The following is a 14745-nucleotide window of genomic DNA, read 5'->3' on the forward strand; positions in this document are numbered from 1 at the left end:
TACAAACATAGTTGCTATGTAGTAGTTGAGTAGTTGCTACTCATAGAAAACAGATAATATTACGGTTTAATATTCTTTTAGACTGCATACTGTAACTTTACTTATGGCGAGGGACTGAACTTGTCACTAGTGTTTTACTGCCTGCATTTATATTATAATGAGGTGTGTAGTGGAATGATTGGGCATGTATATGTAGATACAGGAGAAGAGTTGTGATTTGTGATTTTATGCGCAGCTATTCTTAATTATCAAGATTAATTTTAAATTGAGTGAAAAAATGCATAAAAAGGATCACCCACACACTGTACAAGTACAATAAAGGCACCATAAAATATCTAACTTTTTTAAGACTCTAATGTTTTCTCACACATACAAATTTTTTTATATATTTTTGTTACTCTTCCAGATGACTAGTATATATTTGTATTGTGCATAAGTTACAAATAGTGTTAGGTAGTGTGAAATTTAGGAAGGTTTAGGAAGGCTTAGGTTTAGATTAACACTTAGACGTTAGGTTTATAGTCAGGGTTACTTTAAGGTTAGGTCTAATTTACTCTGAAATGTAATCTGGAATGAAACTGCCCTTTTTAACCTGGTGTCAAATTTGTATTATCTCAACCTTGTTGTCATCCATGGTGACCCCATTCAGACAATTAAACCCTCTGCCTGCGTCATTCACACTTCTTGATCCTTACAAATAAATTGTTTTCCGAAATGTCTCTTAAGTAAAATCCTGACATGTGTGACATTCTCAGGAAAAGAAAGGAAGTAGATAGATAGTAGAAAATATCAATGTATAACAAAGTGATCTAGCATCTCTTGCAAAATCATCCTTTAATCAATTAATTATTTTTATTAATTAATTTAATTTAATTAATTAATAAAGGACTGGAAGACAGAATGGGTATTTACCAAGCCACAATGCGTTACTAAATATTCATTATGTCCTCAATTATTGCTGAATGCGGTCTTCCACTTACCTCTGCCTCTAATTCAGACAAGGTTATATGCACTATATAAATCTAGCTTGGCACTTGGTACTCTTAGTTGTTCTAAAGCTGATGGTACTAAATGATAGGGATAGGGAAATTTTACCATCATGTTATTGTGAACCCTATAGTTGATGAAGATATGAAGATATACCGTTGGTTGAAGGCTTTGGAAATGTATTTGTGGAACCTTAGTGGTATTGCGCCCTCTACTAGTGCAATCACATGGTCATAGCGATGATGTGGGGGAGCAAGGAACAGCATTAGCCTTCTTGTTAAAAAGACCTCTAACAGGCTCCGAAATTGAGCAGGAGTCAGTACTTGGGCTAATTTGGACCACTGAAGTGAAGGTTAGTAGCAACTGGGGCTTTAGGATGCAGGATCCAGTACAGAAGTCAGACCTTGAAACAATGTCTAGGGTCTCCCAATTATGTGAGGGCTGTGTTTATGTAGCCATGAGAGGTCTAAGATAACAGGGTAGCGAATTTGCCTCAGGCCTGACTGTGAGGAGGAGGTGTGTGTGTGTGTGTGTGTGTGTGTGTGTGTGTTCGTGTGTTTGTGTGAGAAAGTGCCTGACTCGCTCGTCTTTCCTTGAGGGCTTGATTCTGTAGAGCTGTGGATATTGTTGTGGTGGTGATCTCCATATCTAAGTAGGCAGTGATCAATGAAATTTACTGCAGACAATAGAAATGAACGAGAAACAAAGTTTTCAGATATCACACTCACTGCATTAGCCTTCCACAGTGTCACTCCTACAATGATTACAGGAGTGGGTTCAGAAGCTGCGGTTTTCCCCAATACAAGCAGACATTATCTCTGTATTGCTGTTGCCTGTGCTCTTGAGAAGAATTGAGACCTTCCAGTGGTTTTGCACATTGATGGGTGAGCTTGAACACTCGTTTGCGGTTAATAAGTGACTAAACCCACCTTTGACGCTCAAGATGAATATCCAAACGTATAGAGAGATCAATAAGTGAGTGTAGTGTAGCTGATTTGTCACGGCAAGCTAAGTCAGTGAACAGATATGCACAAAGCACCCTAGTAAAAAGGCCATAAGGGTCACCTCACTCCATCTGCCATTGGGGGCCAGAGTGCATGATTCTAGGGCATTATTGACTGCAGAATGTGAACCATGAGAAAATGAAAGAAAAAGTATGTGCATAAGCCAAATATGAATACTGATATCTTAATGAACATTGATGTAAATTTCGAACTTAACTCTGATTACAGACCATTCTGCACAATTCAACAATATTAATCACTCTAACAGTGGTGCAGCAGGTAGCGTTGCTGCCTCACAGTCTGTGTATGTTCTCCGCATGTCCGCATGGGTTTCTTCTGGGCTCTCTGGTTTCCTCCCACCTTCCAAAAAATGGCAGTAGGTGGATTGGCTAAGATAAATTGCCCCTTGGTTTTGGTGAGTGTGTGACTGTGTGTGTCTAGTGCCATATGATTTAATGGCATCCCATCCAGGGTATATTCCTGCCTCACTTCTAGAGCTTTTAGGATGGGCTCCAGTTTCACCAGGATAAAGTGGTTACTGGAAGTGAGAGAGTGAGTAATCTCTAAATTGTTCAGTGTTAAATAGAGATTTATTAACTTTGTACAAGAGCAGTACATGTGTGTGTGTGTGTGTGTGTGTGTGTGTGTGTGTGTGCACGCCAATCCCCGTGAACCTGTTACTACTCTGACAGCTGCTGTTCTCACTTGCGCACAGTACACATTAATCAGTGAAGCGCTTTTTTTTTTTTAATGTGTAAAGTCAAAGAACTCAAATGATGAACTTTTCAGTGGGTGAGTTGTGCAGACAAACAAAGAGTGTGACAGATAGATGGATGGCGAAAAAGAAAGACAGACATAGTTCAGATGCCCATGGAGAGCGAGGGCATTTCTGGGAAGAGCATTACAATACAGCACTACAGCAAATGTCAGCTATGAATCACTATGTGTCTTCTGTGCATGCTGTGTTTGCTTATTTAGTCGTGCCTTTGATGCATTGGAGTGTGTTGATGTCTCCCGGCATCCAACAGTGATAGAAATTGTGCATAGTAATTAAACCAACTGATTTTGACTGTCACATGTGTCAAAGCATTCAGGAGTGCAGGTTTTTTGTTTCTTTGAGTCTACTTTTTCAAGAAAATTGCTTACAAACAGAATGACCCGAGAGGTTTTCTCATTTGTATTAGCTGTGTTGATAGTTCAGGGGATACACAGAGAGAAGCAGAGAGAAAATAAAGGAGGTTGGGGCTAAGGGTGGAGTGAACATAGAAATGCTTTCACTCTCTCTCACTCTTAGCTGCTCTGCACTGGCTTTTAGCAACACGTTTGGGATTTACTGACTACCCAGCAACAGCTCTGAGAGAGAGTCAGGGAAAGACAGGGTGTCCCAAAAGTCTCCATACATAGGGGACTATGTATGCCAGCACCACGTGAGTTGTGCCTTTGTCAGTGGATGTTCATGGACGTCCACTTCTCGGTTGGTCCGCAACACTTCCAGTCTTTTTGAATTTGTTAATAAGTTTGGCAACAGTGTGTGTGATATGCTTGCCATGTTTCCTGTTAAAAGTCCATCGCAACCTTGCAACAGCTTCCCAATCCAGCCATGAGAATGATTTCAAAACATTCTTCTTTTATCAAAGACATTCTTAAAGGCTATCTGAAAAAATGTATATAGTTTATAATATAAACTAAGTAGGAAAAATGTTGGAAGACATTTTGCTAAAAAGTGTTAATTTCCCCTGTGTATGGAGACTTTTTTGGACAACCTGTAGATAGACAGATAGAATGAAAGCTTATAAGGCAGTGTTTATAGTGAAATGAATAAACTGAAACGAAAAGAAGCAATAATCATGCAAGTACAAGGTGTACTTCTAAACACAGGCAGAATGTTACTGCAGGGAAAAATGGCACCTTTATCTACAATGGAATACTAGGGAAGGATTATTACTCACAGAAATGTTAGGCTTAGTCTTTGTTCACAATGTGGCAGAAAGTGCAGTGATGTGCTTTGCTGTCTTGTCAGGCCTGTTTGTGAACGGAGATCGATATTAGGTGAAATGTATGTATTTTTTGCTATAACCTGATAGACATGTACACACACTGACAGTATGCAGAGCCGTGGCTCGGTGTGAACTCGTTATATATTTTTAGCACTGGATAGTACAGCTCTGGAGTTTCTCCTCTAGTTTTGAACCACACCACTGGCGTGAATGTCTTGGACAGATCATTTCCTCCTGGCCGACAAGCGTGCATAGCAGCGTACATTCTGGCAATAGTACATCTCTGGTTAACTTCGTTTTTTTTTTTTGATTGGATGACAGAGCATAACACACTGGGCTTACCGATCATGGAGAACAAGTGAGAGAGAAAGATTATATAAATATACGTGGGACAACTGGGCTCATCACCAAGTATCTCCCTCTCAGTTCAGACACACACCAAAACACACCACTCCTCCTACTGCTACACTCATTGAAATGCATGGTGCTTTTTTGATGGATGCAAAAAAATTCCTTGTGAACACAGAACTATGAAATATCTATCTGATCAAATCATATATTGCAGACCAGACTTGCAAACAGAACTAAAATGTGCTATTCTTCTCTCCATGCCCAAACCTTTTGCTTAGTCCTAGTGATGATGTCATTTCCCCAGGTGTTAGTCTGCAGCTACAGCCAGTAGCATGGCATAACCCCCTCCAGGGAATGGACTTTTCAGCACACGCGCATACTTGTAATGCAGTGCAGCAGTCCGCTTTTTGGGTAATGATGCATAGAGCACTGTATAATGCATAGACTGCACTCTGTATTGCTGTACTCTGAGAACAAGAGATGTGGAAACTCATAAGATTCCAAAGCATAGCAGTATGTTTTCAAGCTTTAAAGCTTGAAAGGTAATTGCATGAATATGTAGTGCAAGTCAATAGCCACAAAGCAAACCTCAGAGACTGAAGTGTACTTTATCTCAGTGAGTATACAGAGGCTACATGCTGATCACTATTGGTATTTGTGTTGAATGTTGTTAATCAGTGGCCCAGTTGGAATCCTTCTAACACTTCATATTCAAATGGGTGAAAATTAAAGGGAAAAAACCCAACATAAAGCTGTTGGGTCACCACAATGTGCCAGTCTTATGTAACTGTCCTGGAGATGAACATAATTCTTCCAAAAGATATTCAATCAATTGGTGTTTTGATGATGGTGGTGGAGAGCGCTAACATATTGATCCAAAATCTCCCAGAGGTTCAGTTAAGTTGCATTAAGATGGTGCTGTGGAGGGCATAGTGTATGATTTACATCATTTTCATACTCATTAAAACCGGTCAGTGAGCCCTCGTGTGCTTTGGATGTGGACATTGACATCGTGGAAGAGACCACTGCCTCATTTATATTTATGTTTTTTTTTTTTTTTTTTTTTTTTTTTTTTTTTTTTTTAAAGTAGAGATGTCAAGTATGTGTTAGATGTCAAAACTAAATTTTCATCAAAATCAGATTTTTCAGCATTTTGGCTGTTTTCTGAATTCAGCGCCAATGACATTGAACAGGTTTTCCCAGACCGCTTCACATTCTATTACGTTCGCCAACCAGTAGACACAGTAAACAAAGGTAAATCCAGGTTTTTATTCTAAGTAGATATGCAAGTTTTAAAAAAAGAACTAGAAAACTAGGGAAAAAATTGGGAAGAAGATAAAAAAAAAATAGACTAAGAGGATCAACAGCTTAGAATTGCTCTATAAACATGCAAGACTTCCAGAGGACTGGGGGAGAAACAAAATCTTGGCAGGACACAAGCAACAGATGAAATCAATCAAGAGACAGCAGGAGATATAATAAGAAAAGGAAATAACGGCCAAATAAGGAAATTGGAAAATCAAATGAATCACAAACTGATGTACAGAGAGTGGAAAATCACAGGGGTCATAACAAGGGGTGATAGATGAATATACAGCAAACAGGTCAAGTGTCATAGTTGTTAATTCCTAATATTGTAAATATATTAATAAGAAATATAAGTAAATATATTAATAAGGAAATTATAAGGTATAGAACATTGTTACTTTAACAAAGTTTGCCATTTATAAAAGATGATAATACTATTCTCTTTCTCTCTTTTTTCCTCCCTCCCTCCCTCCCTCTCTCTCTCTCTCTCTCTCTCTCTCTCTCTGTGTTTGCCGTGACAATGTTATTGACTGTAAGCTCTAGACATTGGTCTGGTTCCTGTATAGATTGTGCCTGGTTTTCCTGGAGATTTGTGTAATTACTTGCCTTAATAACGGCTGGGACCTAAAGTGCTGCTCTGTGCAAATGCACCTCATTAAAGCCCCATTCAGAAGCTCCTCCAATTACTCACACAGAAACAGAGATGCACAAATATAGAGAGTTCAGAGACCGACTAGAGCACTCACAGAGCCAAATAAGCCTGAGTGAGATAGAAGAATGCGCAGAGGTACAACTAAAGGTCAAACTATTTATAATAAAGTTAGTGTAACACAAAGATTTTTTTGAATCTCTTTAGGCTTGCTAATGAGCTGTCTATACCAGGTGACACAGATCCCCCATTTATGACCTGCTCAGTGAATCCATGTGTACTGGTTAAGTGCAATAATCATGCTTATATAGTAGTGTAGTAGTGCCTAAGTAGGATGTTTTGTTTTGCATAACCAACTTTCAAAAGAAGTGTGTATTTGGTGTTTTTTTTTTGTATGCTTTCAAATTCATCATCCCATTTTTGTGATGAAACCAAGAAAACTGGTGTCAGATATTTTTCCACTTGTGATATAGTAACCAACTAAATTCAAGTGAAAATGACAGGAACATTTTAGGGGAAAAAAAGAAAAAATATTTTTTACAATAAACTGGTTGCACAAGTATGTACAACATTTTATAATGAGCCATGCGACTGTGCTTAGAATTAAGCAATCACATTTAGAGTCATTTTCAAAGTAATTATCATCCACCTGTGAAGTAATTCTGATTAACCCCAAATAAATATCAGCTGTTTCATGGTTTCAATCGACTGCTGATGCCAGGGCCTGCAAAGAGCTTAAAGCGTGTACTGGATCTCACAGTCAAAAGGTTTTGATCAGTAGAGAAATAAAAAGAATTTTTTTTAAAAAAAAGAGCACTGTGAAGACTATCATCAACAAGTGGAGAAAATGGGGCACCACAGAAACATTACCAAGAACAGGACATCCCTCCAAAACTGATGAAAGGACAAGGCAAAAATGAACAGGGAGGCTGCCAAGAGACTTACAGCAACATTAAAGGAGCTGACAACAATCTCTTGTATACTTCTCATGTGTGGGCTATGGAGTAGGGTGGCTAGATTGCAGCGCTTTCTCACAAAAAAAATAATTAAAAATTAACATCCAGGCCCACCTGAATCACCCCAAACCATGCGGCAAAATGTGTCTGATGATGAATCTTCTAGAATTTGGTCCTAATTCTAAAAGATATATTTTGGTGCAAAAACAAGACAGCTTATCACCCAAAGAACACCATATCCATGGTGAAACGTGGTGGTGGTAGCATCATGCTATGGGGCTCTTCAGTGAGGACTGGGGCTGTAGTCAAGATAGAGGGAATCATGGATAGCTCCAAATACCAATCTATTTTGGCACAAAACCTGCAGGTCTCTGTTAAACAGCTGAAGATGAAGAAAAATATTTCACCTTCCAGCACAATAACGACCCAAAATACAAATCCAAGTCAACAAAGGAATGGCTTCAGAAGAAGAAGATCAATGTTTTGGAATGGCCCTGTCAGAACCCAGATCTCAATCCTATCGAAAACCTGTGGAACGGCTTGAACAGAGCTGTGTACAGGAGATCCCCTCACAATTTGATAGATCTGGGGCATTTTTGCGAGGAAGAGCGAAATAAAATTGCCAAATCATGATGTGGTAAGTTGGTAGAGTCTTTTGATTGAGTGCTGCATTAGAAGCAAAGGATGCTTTAACACAGTATCAGTTATGGGGTGGGCACACTTACACAATCTGGTTATTGTACGTTTTTCTTTTTTTTTTTTTTGCCCTAAAACGTTTCTGTTTTTCAGTTGAATTTTGTTGGTTGGGCTACATTCAACCAGACAAATCCTTCCAAAGTGCCTTGCTCTACACTTACATTGTTTTGACCCCCTTGCACCTGTGTGGATCTAATAAAGAATAAATAATGAATCACTTTGTTTCTTTAATGTACATTAACATTCTTGGCTACTGTTTTTTTTTTTTTTTTTTTTACGAATGATACCTTTTTGTATCTTAACATTACAGTAAGTATATGTATGCCAAGATATATACCATTTCCCCCCAGAGTTTTGCAAATATTGTGATTTTTTAGTAGTCTTTTCTGATATAACTGCTTGATACTATAGCCTCCGTTTAGGAAGCATTCTAAATAATGCTTCTAAATAATGCACTTTTCTGTTTAGATAAGTGAGATTTTAGAGAATGGGGAACCTCCAGAAATATACCTGCTGCTACTAATACCCCTGACTTCACTTAAAATCATTAGAGTGATCTTTTTTTTTTTTTTTTTTAAGTAGAGTGTCTGCCCTCGTGTCTCAGTGTGAGCTGATCTTGTCATTCAGTGCTGCTGTTTCAGCTCTCATCATGCTGTCTTCTGAGTCTTCCTGTCCACAGGGAAAGATGGGATAGAAAGTAAAGCACAGGAGGAAGGACAAGTGACAGAATCAACGAGTGCAGTAAGGGTAGACTCACACATCCTCTGCCCTTTGAGGGCCATTTTAATAGAGCCTTTGTTTCCAGCTTGTCGCTCAGTATAATGAGGGGAACAGCTGTGGCCGTTGCATCACCTGCTCTCCTGTTCTGCACTCCTTTACTTCACTCCTTCAGTCCCGCTGCCATTCTTTCACCATCCACCCACCATCTCTCCTCCACTTAGTTTGTTCTCTCACTGATCTTGTTCTCATCTTTTGTTTTACTCTGTTTCAGATTGATAATCATATTCAATTACATTATTCCCAAAAAAAATTTAATGACAGTAGTGGTATTAAGAGTAATCTTAGCACTTCTTCTTCCTCTTCTTCTTCTTCTTTTTCTTTTTTTTTTTTTTTTTTTACTGTATTTCAGATTCTGTGGTAGCAATTAAATGACATAGACCACAACAAGGGTGTGAAAAGTAAATATGGAGATGTCTTTAGTCCTCCCATGTTGTCATGGTGATATAGTCCCCATGTAGCTACTCTCTCTCAGCAGTCTTTCACGTAATTTAATAAGCTTATGCTGATCTTACACTTCAACTTTATAATTGCACTGTTTCTCACAGTCAATGCTGACTTCTCTTGTATCTCATCTCTCTGTTTTTTTTTTTGTGGAAGTTAGACTTGAAAATCATCTCTGAAAATGACATATATTAATGTAAAAGCTTTGCTAGCTCCGGTGGTACATCCATCCTCTGCTAAAAATGCTGTCAAAATGCTTGTGTGGTATAAATAGTCTGCATGCCTTCTGTCTGCCTTCAGATTCCCTACACGCAGAACAAGCTGGCATGGATTCAGGTGTCTTGGTCTTTTCTTTCTGGCTAGAGGGCATTGCAGTCAAACAGCTTTTCAATTTCAAAACTCCTGCCAAGTGCAAATTCACCCAGTACAAAGATCATGACAGATTTTACCAAAGCAAACAGCAGGAGTGTATTTTGAAATATAGATTTTAAAGTGAAATGTTTCTGGATGACTGGATAATGAGTGGTGGCGTCTGCTGCGTGTCTTTAGCAATCAAATGCTGTTTGTGTGATTCTGTTAGCTTATGTACAGGTCCAGAACTCTTCGCTGTACACACTGTGCATGGGGAAACAGCATTTTGAATAAAGTACAAAATCTGTAATCCGCTGGGTAAGATACTGGATAAATGTGAGTTACTGAAAAGGGAGGCCATTGCAGTGGGTCTGTAACATGCATTACACTTGCGTAAAGTTGAATTCCCTGGCAATGACAAAGACAGTACGTGGGTTTTCACAGTGGAACCTGAGATAAGAACAAGTGTACACTCTTCTCTAGGGAGGTGCTTTGTTTAGGGCACTTAGTGGAGCATGTCTGGCAAGCTTTCTTAGAAAATCATATGTTTCACATGTTAGCACACATGGCCCTAGCTTGACATGGAAAAGAAAGCTCAGAAATTTGAAATGCAGACTTGTGTACACGTTTACATTTCATTTGAGGCTGCATCTAGACTACGATTGTGGTCTACAGATGACTGATCCCAAGGCTTGCCCACACTTAGTTGCTGTTGCTAAGTAAGGCTTTTGAAAAACTGATATACATAATAGAAAAAAAGAACAGAGATGCAAAATTACACCAGCTTTACGTGAACTGCAGTTTTAAGTGAATGTTTCAGTGTAGACTAGCTAATGTTTTGCATGCCAGCTAACACAAAGATAATATTCAAAGATAAGTCTTCTAATTTTGCTTGTACAGCAACATCACTCCAAATGTTTATGAGGTCTGTTATCTCACTGTCTCACTGTCCTGCGACTGAAATCCTCTTTCACTGTTATCCTCCATCTTTCCTTCTCGGTAGCCGGAATTATGATGAATGTCAAGTTGGATTAATGTAAAAGTCACATGAATTCCGATCTGCCTGTTCATACATTGGTCGCATTGCCACATATCAGAGACGTATAGGATTTCAGTACCACATATGAAAGTGGCCCAAATCGGAATCACTGTGTTTTTTGCTGTTCGCACAGCCATGCAGGTAACAAATCTGTGTCACATTTGAAGAAAAAGATCGGATTTGGGCCACTTTTGCCTGCTGTGTGAATGTAGCCATAGACACACAAACAATTTTTTTTATATAAATTATTTTCTGAAATTACTGTGTGAGTAGAAAAGAGCAAAGTTTAGGTTTCCAAATATTCATTTTCGAAATAAGTTAATGTTGCAGAGCAATGTAAAACATAATGAAGGTTGTTGGTATTATCTGCAGAGACAGAATCAAATATGGCAGCAAAAGTCCCCAGAAGTATCTTATCCAAAAAAACTTGCCATTCTTGTAAAACTGCAGTACGTTGTGCCTAAAAGAACACTTTTTTATAGGCGAAGGGTCTTTTTTTTGCCAAATATTGACTTGGTTGCTGTGATTAAATAGAGGTTGCAAATATTACATACACACATTGTGGTGACTGACAGCCATAGAAACTGTATTCTCACAATTCTGACTGCACACCCCTTGTAACCATGCAGAATTAAGTATAATTAAGTATAAATTACATTCAGCTACTGTGTGGTGAAACAGAATGGGTCTTTTAAATGCACATGACAAACAAAATTAAGACAAAGAGATAGCTAGGAAATAATTAGTGTGGAGTGATTTATATGGACCTGTGAATAGGATATTAGATATTACACTGCTGCTGGACTAGTTTGTGGCACAGTACCTGCCAATAATGTTTATAGCAAGCAAAAGCAGCCCACAGTTGAGGTAAAAAAAAAAAAAAAAACAACAGACAGAGTAAATAATTGGTACCATTCTCACTATAGGGAGTAGAAGGTCAGCAAATGGTACAATACATAGCAATACACACAGTGAAAAGCTTTATAATGTGCAGGGTGACATTAGAAAAAAAAAGCAATGACAAACAATTTAGAAATTCTCTACAGGAAACCGAACACATCAGGATCTGACAGTCTTTCTTGATTAAAATGTAAATTTGTAAAAGCTAAAAGACCTTTTACATTACAAAAATGTACATACTGTTACTTTCCAAAATTTTCAAAATATTGCAAGATAAAATTTTGTCTAGATTGTCCACCCTTAATTTGTACTGTTAAAAGCCTTTCCTATCTGTGTATCTAAGAAGTGTATTGCCTTCTTTTGAGTACAATGTAGTAGAGTATTTAGCAACTTTCAACAGCCCAAAATTGCAAAGGAGAAGAGAAAATGCGTTGCAGTTTGGATAATTTTGCTGCTAACAGCTTACATTATTCCTCCTCATGCTTGTTATCAAAAAGAACTATTCATTTTCACCTCACTCCAAGCTGCGCACTCACATTTAATCATGATTATTACACACAATCACGCTTCAGTTTGGTCCTAAGAATTCCAAAAATGCTGCATCTTCTTTAGAGTAATCCTCACTGCAGTGCTGGAACAGCAGGACAAACAGAGTGGCAGCTTCTACAGGAGGAGCAAGTGGGTCTCAGAGCGAGAAGCCCAGGATACAACAGAGTAATTTCATGATGACAGAGCCTGATGCATCCGTGGCAATCATAATGAGCCCATTACAGCCCTAGTGGGAGCGTTTAATCATACTAAAACCTCCCCGTGCCTCTGTTTTCATCCCTCCTCTTTAATAACTGGCCCATCCCCCAGCCCATTGCTGTCTAATGAAATATTATTCGAAATATAATCTCCTTTCCTCTGAGTATTAAAACCCATTTGTCTGGGTGTGCTATTAAATCTAGACTGTGTCATTTATGAGAAATGGACTGCGGCTATGCCCTTTGTAGATGAGGTTTGTTTTCCTGATCGGACGCATTTGTAAACGTTAATGTACATGGTTTGTGTCATGGTTCAGAGGCAAAGATGGATGTGAGTACAGACTTTTGTTTTGAACAGTGCACAAATGAACAGCTAACATGGTGAGTAAACACAAAACAACAAAACACTCAGACTATGGTCAAAGCTATGGTAGGCAAAGCAATACACACACACAACGTGAACGGCAACAGAAGCTTGACAAAGACATACAGCAAAACTAGAACTTATATAGTGGTGATAATTAACGTGAAACAGGAAACAGGTGTGCATGAACAATGGGACATGTGACGTGGTCATGTGACATGCAGTGGCTGACAGGTACTGCTAACCTGACAGTTTGATATTCATCTTACCCACAATTCTGTACGTGACATTGCACTATTTTAAATTCTTACTAATAACAGATGTTTTAGGGTTTGTTCTGTGTATACTGTATTGTAAGTAAGGAATAAAACATGGCAGGGTGTGTTGTTATAGGAAAGAAAAATCAATGCTGAGGTGATGTGATGCCATTATCAACATCTAACAGCACATCCCGGAGTGTTTTATTCCTCTTATACCACAGCAATTTGCAAATGATTAAATATTAAGTTAAATATATTTTAAAAATGACATGTTTTATCTGTTTATAGTTATGTAAAATTGTGGAAGGTCTGCAAAACAAGTTAAATACTGTTATCACTTACATTATAGTAGCATAAAACAGTCGTTCCTTTACCAGTCTCTCTTTTTTTTCTCTATTTTGAAGTTAATAATAATAATAAAAAAAAATCTCTGGAGACTCCTTCTGACCAATCACAATCAGGAATTCAGCAACACTGTGGTATGAAGTATGACATTAAGCCAGATTTGTCTTCATAAAGCCACTTGCTGTGTAATTCAGATAGTTTATCAGTGATCACAGTCTTCCTGTATGCCATTATCATGCCGGAGAGAGGCCGAGCTTACATAATGCCATTGCACTGCTAAGCAGAGAACATAGTCAATAACCTTCTTAAGGGTGGCAGTAAATGGTGCTTTAAAAGGCAGCCACTGGGGAGGAAAAGATGAAAATTTTATGTAATGAACACCAGCGGCACATGCCATCCATCCGTCCATAGAGAGGATTACGTCCATTAGCCTTTATACCAAAGGGGTGCTTTCTGTTTTTATCTGACACATTACTCAGTGAAGTTAATCTCTAGTGAAGTTAATCTATAGCCTGAGTGGTTGTATGAAGAGGTGTTCAGTTATCACAAGACAGAATTTAATACAGTTTAAAATAGTACATAGACTTCACTATTCAAAAGCCAAATTACAACAATTCTTTCCTGAAATGTAAATAAACATCAGAAACAAGCCATATATAATCTAGCTAATAGAGCTGATGTTTTTGATGAGTTGAATATGGCAACCAATATTTTAGTCAAAGAGCGAAATGAGAACATTGCTGACTTTCCTCTTGTGCTACTAACATTGCCTGTTTCCGTAACTTCATTTCCATGTATTGTATTTCAGTTTGTGGAGTACTGTAAGGCTTGCATGGCTGTAGGTTTTTTCTGTTTTTGGTCTTCAGATGACTATTAGGTGTCTCCTATTTGGCTGGAATAAAAACCTGCAGCCACACCGACCCTCTGTTGATAAGATAGAGGACCTTTTCTTTTCTTTCTTCCTTCTTTTCTAAGGTCCTAATGAATGATAGTTGTTTATCTTGTTTTTGTATTTTTTTATATCCTACTCCTACTGTTTTCTGGACTCATTATTTCAGGACTTCTATCCTTATCTTGGAATAATTTTTTGATAAAAGTTGAATAACAGTCTCCAAAAATAAACACTAGCAAAGAGGTTGAGCCAGCAATTATTACTCAGTAAAACTGTAAAAGTCCTGCCTGCTCTTTCTGCAGATATTGATGAGTGCTCTGAGGGCTTTGTGCAGTGTGACAGCCGTGCTACCTGTGTGAACTTACCTGGCTGGTACCACTGCGAGTGCCGTGATGGATACCATGACAACGGCATGTTTACTGCCAAAGGAGAGTCATGTGAAGGTAGTCTAAAGTCTTAAATACATTTTACATTGTACCTAAACACTTTATATGATTTTCAGTAAGTGTTATGCTTGTAATAATGAATGTCATAAGATTTAGTGTTTGGAATTTGAGATTATATGAAAATTTTTAGAAAGCTGCCATAAAAGTCTGTCCTTGTCAACTGTCCTGTTTACTGTCAGTTTACACCTTGTCAACTGTCCTGTTTACTGGGAAGTAAAACAGTGACTGAATAG

The 14745-nt window shown here is 38.2% G+C and overlaps 1 protein-coding gene across 1 annotated transcript in view; it reads left to right on the forward strand.

Moving 5' to 3' along the window:
- Positions 1-14745, forward strand: part of nell2a (neural EGFL like 2a) — a 67333-nt gene that overhangs the window by 45025 nt on the left and 7563 nt on the right. The window contains exon 16 of the mRNA XM_026919713.3: positions 14369-14509. Within this exon, the coding sequence (XP_026775514.1) occupies positions 14369-14509 (141 nt within the window). The remainder of the gene's footprint in view (positions 1-14368; positions 14510-14745) is intronic.

Source organism: Pangasianodon hypophthalmus, chromosome 9, assembly GCF_027358585.1.
Source record: "Pangasianodon hypophthalmus isolate fPanHyp1 chromosome 9, fPanHyp1.pri, whole genome shotgun sequence".
NCBI lineage: Eukaryota > Metazoa > Chordata > Actinopteri > Siluriformes > Pangasiidae > Pangasianodon > Pangasianodon hypophthalmus.